This window comes from Phaethon lepturus, unplaced genomic scaffold (genome assembly GCF_000687285.1).
Source record: "Phaethon lepturus isolate BGI_N335 unplaced genomic scaffold, ASM68728v1 scaffold48947, whole genome shotgun sequence".
NCBI lineage: Eukaryota > Metazoa > Chordata > Aves > Phaethontiformes > Phaethontidae > Phaethon > Phaethon lepturus.
In genome coordinates this window covers 2,459-13,058 of record NW_010552055.1, presented here as the reverse complement: position 1 = coordinate 13,058, position 10,600 = coordinate 2,459, and the positions used below count along the sequence as shown (strand labels likewise).

Sequence of the window (10,600 nt, the reverse complement as noted above, 5' to 3'; positions counted from 1 at the left end):
ATATGCAGGGTAAAGTCCCTCAATGATTAGGGGATTCTGGGCCATCACAGTTTCTCAGTGACAGTCCGGTGGACTCAGTAACCCAGGCCAGGGCTAATTCCTGTGGTCCCCCTCTCACATACACAGCGTGCTGTTGGTGACACAGCCGTCTCCCCACCAGTCAGGAGCCAAAGGATTTCCACCCAGTACTCCCAAAAGGTACCCTCATCCTACCTCCTGTGGCAGAACAGGAATTCTTGTGCGGAGTCCCCTAAGGCGCAGATGACTCTCCAATACCAATCGCCATTTTAGATAGGTAACACGTATTTGTGCTTTCCAGGCCCAGCTCACACTGATGCGGAGCTCGTGTCCTCCATGATGAAAAAAATCACTCTATTGGAACAAAAAGTAGAGAAACAAGCACAAGAAATCCAACTGAAGGTAAAAATCCTGCCCTTTACTGAACCTGTTCTGTGCCCTGCTTTGATGGGTGAAGCCACAGTAGCATTACACCTGCTTAGACCTAGTTTGGACTAAACCAAGTTAATCTGTAGCCTGCTCTGTTAATTACACAAAAGAGCCTTTGCAAAGCAACAGAGAAATTGTATCAGTCCTTGGGGTGGGAGAGTGCACAGTCCCTGCTGTGACTTCTTAAAGCACAGACTCTCAGCATCCTTTCACTGATATCATTAGCTGTTTGGCTTCAGACCTTTCTTCCTTTTCCTTTCTGAAAGAACAACTGCTTATACATCAAACATCCTGGGGCAGACCTCTTTGCATTATTGCAGCTTAGAATAAATACCTCTAGATGCTGGTTTCATTTCTAGGTCAGCCACTTATGGCAGGTCAGAGCACGAGCTGTGCCTGAGCAGGAATCACAGGGGCAGGAGTCCGTGCATCTGCCTACAGCTCTTGTGCAGATGGAGGAGGGGGAGATAGGTCAGCATGTCCCTCGCCTGTTCTTGGAGCAGTGTATTTATATCCCACCCCTCATTTGAGTCTAATTAAGGTGAGGTGATACAATCTTTCTGACCCTTATTTTGCCTGACGCTGAGTGGGTGAGAATACATGCACCACTGACTCACCCAGCCAGGACTAATTATGCAAGCTGGGCCTCAAGGTCCTGAAGGCCAAGGAACTAAACAAGGTCATTATTTGTTTTGGTCCTGAAGGATAGGAGGATTGCTGAACTTGAAGAGAAGATGAGGACTCTTCAGAAAGGAGAAGGTAAAATTTGTTTTACCCTTGGCACCTTGCTCCTACCTGCGGGAGAGCTACAGAGCTCCTGGTGCTGCAACAGAGCAGGCTCGGAGACCTCCTCTCTGAGCCATCCTTGCATTAAAAGCCCAAGAGCCTCCTCAGTGAGTGGTGTTGGTTACACACACGTGGTACCGTTGCCAAAGCAGATCCGCACTTTATACTCACATCTGTTACTCCGCTTTTCTGGTGCGGTGCAAAATGTTATTTCCTGACCTATTTTCTATGGGTTGCTAAGTTTCCATGAGCATAGACCAACCACACAGATACCCAAGGATGGTCAGAAAAAAGAACAGTAAATACTGCAGAGTTCAAACAGGCTGGAAAAACAGTGCTACTCACAGCTATGCAAAACCAAAAATCAACTTGGAGTCTCAAGCAGTATTACAGGTTCAGGCTCACTTGTCCCATAAGGCAGCCTAACTCTAAATTGAGCCCAGCTTTTGAGTGAGTCATTGAAGGTCTTCCCCTCATTCAGTTCCTTGGAATCCAGCAGCTCTCCAGCTGAGCCCAGACGTGTTTCCTACAATGGCTGAACTACCTTGTTAGCACAAAGCTGTGGTAAGTTCTCAATTTCCTGAGCAGAGAACAAGCATATGCCCGTGAAACCACAAACATGTGTTTTGTACCTCATCATGCATTGTTCTAGCCATCCAGCCTAGGTTTCTGGATCCAGCTTTAGTGGACACCTGCTCATTTTTTTAATAGGTCCCTTCAGACTGAGTAAGCCAAGCAATTCCCATGGTATAATTGTGAACAGCACCACTCACATCAGCTTCCCGCAGCATAAAACTTCACCAGTATCATTCACAACTATCTTTTAGTCTGTCAGCATCTTTCCCAAAGTGCTTCAGGTTGAATTATCAGGGATCAGCATGCAGAGCTCATGTTTAGCTCCTGTGTCGTACATGCTTGAGTTCACTTAGGGTACAGGCAGGTACCGCTGGGTCATCTGCACTGTGTGACATGGGTTACCTATAGCTCTTCCTTAAGGCTGTACATAGAAAAACCCAGTCTTCCCTTTCAGATGCTCCTGACTCGTCCACAGCAGAGGAACTGGAAATTAGGTGCCTTCAGCTGCAGACCCAGGTCTGGGAGATGGAGGTGAGACACTTGCCCTAAGCCATCTGCACCTTTGGTTTGAGATCGTTGCAGTCCCAGGCTGCTCAGTCTTTTTCAGGCTGCCACTGTGATCATCACAATTCTTCACCTAACTCCTCTGAAAAGAAAGAACAGGCTGGATGTGAGCTACAGGGCAGTAGGACTTTTTTTTAAATACACAAACATTTGTGCCTCCTGCAAACCTCTTAATTTTGACTTCTAGGACTGTAGAAATATTCTTTGCAGCTACTACTGTCTTGCGAGATTACGGTGTCACTACTTTCATTCTCACTTTTGCTTACTAGTAGTAGAGCTGCCAGTGAGTTTGTCTGCCAGGGCCAAAGAGCCCCAAGAGAAACCTTCTCCCTTGCCTCCCCTTCTGCTTCTCATGGTCACAGCTGACCACTCTCAGGCTTCCATTTCTAGTTTTCTGAAGCTCTGGTCTACAACACTGACCTGTACTTTCCTCTTACAGCGGTTTCTAAATGACTATGGTCTGATTTGGGTTGGAGAGAGACAGGAACAGCTGGAAGACTTAGAATCACTCACGGAGGAAGAAGAGCTGCCAGCAAGGAGCCTCTGGAAGCCAGGTAAAGCACCAGCATTCTTTGCTGAAGCAGTGATCCTAGCTCCTGCTGCATGCTTAGAGAAGGTATGATACTCGCCAGATTAGATAAACATCAAAGGCCCAGAATTTGGGTCTTCAGAATTTGTGATCATGTGCTGAGGTCTTCATGTCAGTCCATCCTGGGGGCAGAGACATGGCGTACTTTAACAAGAGTGAAGCAAGGCAGAACGTTGGTATTTTATGAACCTGTATTTTGTAAGGTCCATCGAGGGGGAGAGGAGAGAACTCGATGGCTCAGGCATTTGGAAGGATTCCCTCACAGCAGCTGCTTCCTGAAGAGTTCCCATACCCTAAATGTTTGAAGCTCGATTGCTCTAACAACATTGACATAAAATGGGTGGAAAACGGAATCAGATGCTTTGTGTATATAGTAGCTGTAGTAACTTACCCATATTGTCTGGCTCCATCAGAGAGTATTGTTTGCCTTTCCTCCCAACCACCACGTGAGTGGTTTAATTGAGACCTGATTGTGCTGTATGGGGTCCAAGCATATTTGGCAATGGCTTCTTAGGAAGTGGTAACAGAGAAAAAAAAAACACAAGAATAATACTTGGGCTGTACAGCCAATGCTGCTTCCTAACCACCACGCAAAAATTAGCTAACTAATCCTTCCCTCCCTTAAACGCAGGAGGAAAGAACATGGGGGAAGCAGTAGAAATAATTTTAATTGTTTTCAGCTCACATAGCCTTTTTACGGGACATTTCCCCCGCCCTCCTTTATCAAGCTGAAAAAAAGCAGAACAGAAAATACCAAAGGCTTTACCTCTGCCTATATCTGTTCTTTCATTTCCTCTTCTGATTTCATTCTTCTGTCCCATCACAACTCTTACTGCTTCTGCTTCACCCTACCACCCTCCTCAAGCACCCAGACAAAAATCCTCAGCAGTGTCCCAGCAAGAGAGAGCAATTTGCTGGTGGCAAGGAGCAAGCAGTTGGCTGCGTTTACACCAGCATTTCTTCAGCGAGTCTGCCCTGATCCATTTATCCAATATAGTTAATGCAACTAGTGAAGCTCCTCACTGTGCATTTTACAGCACCACATTAAGGGACACCACAACCTCTGAAATGACAACTAAAGGCAAGGAGCTGAGTGTGGTCTCTGAAGAGCTGGCTGCATTTGTAGTTCACTCTGGAGCTATATTAGCTTGTAGCAAGAGGGCTGCCCTGCCCTTGTGGTTTTGCACACACCCATATAAACCTGGCAGCGGTGCTGCACCGCACTTTGAGAAAGTGCAAAAGGTGAAGCATGGAGAGGCAGCACAGATAGCCCAAAAACACACCTCAAATTCACACAGAGGTGAAAGCTACTTAGCTGGCATCCCCTCCTCCCTGTAACTCTGATCCCTCTGCCACAGGTGAAGCGGTTGTTTCCAAACACCAGATTGATTTTGATTTAATCTTGGAAAACGTGAAGGATTTGAATGTGCTGGCTGGAGAAGGCATTTCTCAAATCGAGCACATGCCTGGGGGTGCTCGGCTGAGACAGCCAGAACCCCTCCCTCTTACACTGTATCAAAATGGGATTGTCATGTTCAACGGACCCTTTCGGCCCTACGAGGACCCATCCACACAGGTATGGGAAGGTTTGTAGAGGAATTAAACTTAGAGCCATCCTGCTATCATCCCCTAAGCCTCAGGAAAAGGCATGTGTACAAATAGGGCTTGTGAGCTGGTCTCAGTCCTAAAAAGGAACACCTACTGAGACCTCCGGCTTCTCACCTGCGTTCCCACGGTGCCCTTACAAACTAGTTTGTCTCATAATTTTTAGACAGAGATTCCGAGTCTTTGATGCAGACTTTTCTGCACAGCAATAACAATACAAATAAGAGTAGCCCAGAAGGAATATATCAGTCATGAGATAAATAGAAAGTCTGAGGTATGACCATGAGCTCTCATTTTGTTTCAGCAATGCCTGCAGGATATTATGGATGGTTATTTCCCTTCAGAGTTGCAGATGCGCTACCCAGATGGCATCCCCTTGCAAGTAAGCAGTGCAAAACCCTGTTCATCACCTTTTTGAAAGAAATTGCTCTCTAGTTTCCCAAGAAAAATCGTTCAGGTTTCTTTCACCAATCTGCTGGATGCTCCCCACAGCAAATTAAGTTTGAGGTTTCTGAACACAGCATACAGGCAGCTAAAGTCTGTGCACGTGCGTCTCGGGGAAAGGGTGGCTGGGAACACACCTGCTAGAGCCGTTACAGGAAATAAGTGAGCATCTCTGTGTTGGGACTGGATGGTTTCTCTGCCTCGCTGAATCTTGGCTTGGAACAAGACTTCTAAGAGCGTAGCAGGCTTTGTAGAAGCGAAGTAGTATGTGCAGCCTCTGAAGAGCTGTGTAATAGGAGAGAAAAAAAGTTATCAGATAGTTCCCCTGGAAAAGCTTTAAAAACAGATTGAACGAGTATGTTCATATCAATCCAACAAGAGCAGGTCAGGAGAGGGTTTTTTTGGCCACAATTTAAATGGATTTGGCCACCTGAGGTTCTTTTGGGCTCCACTTCTTGATTTCTCAGAAATTGCAAAAAAAACAAGGCCACATTTTCAGGCAGAGAGCCTCAGAGGACCCTGATCTAGGTCTTCAAGTGCATCCGAAACATAAGCAGGCACAACCAGAGGGGTGCACCTACCCACTGCCACAAAGAAAGCAGGGCACAACTGCACAGGAGAACACGAGGTCTGGAGAGTCAGCATGGGCTGGTAGGTGTGGTAGTTAGAAAGTCAGATGGAAGAAGAAGGATTGTGCAAGGCTCTTGGGGCCGTGGTTCCCTATAATCCATGCACAGCTGGCCACATCTGGAAGCCACAGGACAGTGCAGTAACCTGGGGTAAATACAGACACAGAGCACATCCACCTGTGACACAGCCAGCCCGTGTAAGAGGAACATAAGCAGAGCCCGGACAGAAAGGCTGCCCCTGTTGATACAGCCTTCCGCACTGCTGCGGGCCGCAGGGTAGCCCTCTGACTGCCTTGGTTTGTCAGAGCCACCAGACAGTCCCCACTGCAGCTTCTTACTGCCAAATCCCTCTCCACCCCCAACCTGCTGCTTTCCCATCACTTTCCACCCGGAGAGTGTTTTCAAGTGTGGAAGCCGACACAGAGGAAAAGTCAGGTCCAAGCACGTTTCTTCCAACTCGTGGAAAGGAGCAGCTGCCCAGTGCCTGCAAGAGGGATGAACAACCACCCTGTGGTCCAGGTGGGCCATCCTGGGGACTTGGGGGATCTACCAGGATTTGCTTTGTTAAGAGAGCCTATGGGAGCTGAAAATGCATTTCAACAAGTTTGGACAGCTGGAGCAGCTTCCAAGGAAGCAGCTTGCTCTTTCATCTGGGGTTTACAACTCTTGGTTATTGTTGCTGTGGCTTATTGTGCTCTGATGCAGTGAGAACAAGCTTGTGCAACAGTCAGATTTGCTTATGGCGGTTGGCCTTAATTCAACAGGTCACTGACAGAAGGGACATGGTATTTCAGGAGAGAGACCTTCCAGGGAGTTTTCCTGGCCACGGCCAAGCGGTTGGCCATTCAAGATCAAGTGAGGTGCAGGAAACCACCAAGATCCCAGGTAAATTTTTTAAACTGTCTCAAAAGTGCAGCAAACTCGCAAAAAGGAAAATCCAAACCTTACCAGGGCAGTCCAGCTGGCAGGAGATGAATGTGTAGGTTCTCAGTGAGGAAGGCAACACTTCTGGATCAAAGCCAGAAGCTACGCTTGTAGCCCCAGTGTTGCTTCAGGAGCTGGGAGCCAGACAGTACACATGGTGTCCTCTCCTCATTAAATCCTCCTAAAGAATGAGGCATAACAAGCCATAAAAGACCAGAAGATCAGCAGGTTTGCCAAAAACGTATCTGCCCATGCCTTTCTGAAAGGCCAGGCTCATTCTAGCTTCACCCTTACTTCCAAAGGGTGCCAAGGGAACCATGCAGATCTGGGGGGAGTAAAGGCGGACATCTTCAAGTCAGACTGATCTTAACTGTCAAATACAGGATGATTCCTCTTCAGACTTTCATAAGAGAATGTGGGACATAAGGTCAGGCCACAGATTCCTCATTTTGCTTTTAGACCCTAGCAGTCTGCATAAGCAATACCTGACAGGGTTGGAAAGTCAAATGCAGTCAGTCATATAGACAGAAAAAAGTGGTTTTGTGCATGCATAACTAAATAACCCAAGCACGTGCATTGCCCATCAGCAACATCATCCTGTTTATAGAAAACTGTGCTACTTGCTCATTCATCTCAAGGCCGTTCACAAACAGAAGCTGTGTTAAATGTTTCCTTAACCCAAGTAGTTAAAAAAAAAAATCAATAATTGCCCAGTGACATCACAGAAAAAGGAGCCGACACCTACAAAAACACCCTCACAAGATGAAAAATTTTCCAGGTCTGTAAAAGTTGTCGTAGTTTCAGTTTTTCCTGTTCACAGCAGGGCTAACCAGGTTTCTACCTGTTGTGCATCCCAGCTGCGTGCTGAACAGGCTGCACAGTTTCTCGCTGTTGATGTTGACAGTCAAACAACTAGCGGGCCAGAAAGTGGGACAAGCTTCAACATGGAGACAGAGAGAGCTGGTCTCAGCCTAGCTAGGGGAGGTTAGAGCTCTCCCTGTTGGCTGTTGTGCTCTCTCATTTCACCAAATCAGCCTATTCTAGGGGTAAATTGTTTTTCAAAAAGGTGACACATGGACACATCTCCTCTCTGCTCTGGCAGGTCCCAAAGTCTCCTTGGAGCAGTTTCTCAACAAGCTTTCCAGGCCCTCGAAACATGGAGAATTGATCGGTGGCCAAGGCTCAGCCAGAGCAGCGCAGCAGGTATGAATGGACACCCCAAACACCCACAGGATGAGGCCAGCAGCGATTCCCTGGGCTCAGCACCCTGCACAGCACCAGTACCCCCTCCTCAGGCCTCTCTCAGCTCTGCATAATAACCTCCTCCTCCCAGAGAGGCTCCACCAGAGCACACGTGGCACTTTGGCACTTGCTCCTGGGCTTTCCTGGCACCGGTGTGACACTCACCTGGTTTGGTTTCAGGGCTGTGACCGGGTGCGGAGCAGCAAAGAGATCCTGGTGGAGACACCCAGGCTGTCTGCCCTGGAGAGGTACAGCACAGCCCCTCCATCCCTGCCCTGTCAGGCTCTCATCTTCCTCCTATTTCATCACTGTGGGTTTATTTCAGGGGTTTCAGTTGAGGGAGTAAAGGGACCTGCCCCTTTCATACCTTAGAAATAATTAGAAAAAGAGGCCAAGTTTGGTCTTCTGGGAAGACCACTGAATTGTTCATGGTAAACCTGCCATCTTTTACAGCTCTAACAAAAACTTCTGTTGTTCAAAACATTACTTACTTATTGCTGTGAAATACTTTTCCCAACAGCAAGCCAAGGCCTAAGATTTTGAAGCCATATAAGAAGCTGTTTGCGGTCATGTTAAATGGGAGAATCCCTCCAGGAAACTGATGCCTGAGTGGGAGGTCACACTAACAGCACTTTTCCACTCATAGTCTGCTGGCAAGACAAGACCCAAATAGCTAATGAAAAAAACCCAAACCCCAAGCAGATTATTTTTAATCAAAGAAGTAGGGCAAGTACTTACCAGACAGTCCTGATCTAAAATGAAAAAGTTAAAAAAGGTCAGCAACCCTCTTCCAAGGCACCTTTAAGCAGGGAAAGCAAAGTGGCAGTTCAGTGCGTGGGTCGGCTGCTTGCCCACAGCCAGTCAGGGCATTGTTCATCTCAAGGACATTCCCAAACGTGAAACACCTCTCCCCCGCTCGGATCCTGTTCTGCCTCCAGCAGAGCACTCACTCCTCAGCTCATGAGGTTTTCTAACCTCCAGGGTGAAGACAAATGAAGCTTCTGCCCCTGATGTCTGCACTCTCCGCATCAAATCTGAGAGCGGGGAGCAGACATACGTCGTAAAGATGCTGTTCACGGACACCATAGGGGACCTGCGCCAACACCTCGCCCACGCCAGGTAGGCCTAGGACTTCCTCCCCTCCTGGCTCCATAGAGCCCCAGGGAAGGTTTCTCAGCTGCTGCTCAAGGCCCTGGAGCTGTGTTTCAGACAGATGAGCCCGAGCTGAGCAGAGCTGGCATTACAGTCCCAGCCCCAGGAGCTGCTCTCTGGGCAGCGCTGCCAGGGTCACGCTTAGCTCAGAGCATTTAATACCCACCTTCCCCAAAAAGCTGACACAGCAGCAGAGGGAAGTCTCTTTTGTCTTCTCAAAATTGCCACCTGACCCAGGTCCATCTCTGCCTTCACCTCCTTCCAGCAGCACTCACCTATTGCCACCATTCCCAAGGCACTGGTGCAGCCTGGAAGCTGAGCTGCAGCCTTTGGCTTGGCTGATGGATCCACTGCCGGACAAACCCCACCCTTCGCTCAGCCAGCTCTGTATCCCAACACACTCCATGCTGCCCAAGAACTTTGGGGACAGTTCCAGGTGGTTGAAGGGACCCCTTTGCAATCCTGTTGTGGGCCAGAGCTCTAGCCTCAGTCTGAGCCCATGATGAGCTCACTGCTGTTGGGATGCAAGAGCCTCCTTCCCCACTGCAGCTGTGCAGCCTGGAATGGCAGCTCTGTGCCTGGCTGTTTGCAGTTTGGGCAGGAAGCCCTTTTTTCTGCTCAGCCTGTGCTTGTGAAACAGTTTCTCCCTCTGCTCTTTCATAACCACAGCTGGATCAGCCAGAGCATCTCAGCAAAACCTTGGGGGATCCTGTGTGTAGGAAAGATTGTGCTGTTTTTTCCTAGGGGTGGAGGCTCTGAGTCATATGAGATCATCAGCACCTTTCCCCAGAGGGTATACACGGACAACTCCAGGAGCCTGCAGGAATGTGGCCTGACTCCCAATGCCTCCTTGCTGCTGCGGAGAAGAGACCCCTCCCAAAAAGAGGGGACAGGGCTGCAAATGGCTTAACAGCCCCTAGCAAGAGCTGCTCACCCCAAGTTCTGCAAAAGGAAGGAGCTGCCTTGCACTGTCAGCTGTGTTATAACCTCCCCTGGCTGGGAAGAGAGGAGAGGGGTGTCTTTCACAGAGAAGAGCTCATAGGCAGCAGTTTGGCCTCTCCCTTCGGCAGAGGGTGCCGGGCTCAGTCCTGCTGCCTCAAGGGCGGGTGCTTTTCCCCAAGACAGGTGGGCTCCTAACACAGGGGCAATTCTGCCAGCTCAAACCCGAGGCCTGGTTTCTCTTTTCTGCTGAAGGTTACATAGGCTGGTTCCTGCCCAAGGAAGGCCACCAGCTTTACACTGGTACCAGTTGCTTAGCTGGGCTCAGGCATTCTCTACAGCAGCAGGACAGACAAACAGCCAGGGTCAATTTGCTTTCCACACACAGCTGCTCCCCAGAGATTTAAACTGCACTTACACCCAGGAGAAACAGGCTCAGTTATATGGTCCCCAGTGAAGCTAAACCAAAAAGCCCTGAGCCATTGCAATGCTGGGACAGAGCCAGGCTCATCTCAGCCAGGAGATCCTGCTGCTGCGTTTCCTGTACGTGAACAACTCCTTCCCCTGGACAGCCCGCAGCTCCAGCGGGGCCCAGGCTGGCAGCCAGGCCGAGCTGCCGGCCTCCCTCCCTCGGCAGCCTGCTGCAGCCAGGAGCTGGATGCTGCAACAGGACACTATGTCATTGGAGAAGAGCATAATCCCT

The 10,600-nt window shown here is 48.9% G+C and overlaps 1 protein-coding gene across 1 annotated transcript; it reads left to right on the top strand.

Annotated features, from left to right (window-relative positions):
• Positions 1-319: 319 nt before the first annotated feature.
• Positions 320-9,868, top strand: UBXN11 (UBX domain protein 11; the record flags this gene model as incomplete). Its single annotated transcript, XM_010291104.1, has 11 exons — positions 320-420; positions 1,152-1,206; positions 2,264-2,340; positions 2,813-2,927; positions 4,321-4,538; positions 4,872-4,949; positions 6,405-6,525; positions 7,667-7,767; positions 7,987-8,054; positions 8,788-8,925; positions 9,703-9,868. Coding segments are annotated over 11 exons (1,238 nt in total), but the record flags the coding sequence as incomplete, so codon positions are not given.
• Positions 9,869-10,600: the final 732 nt, after the last annotated feature.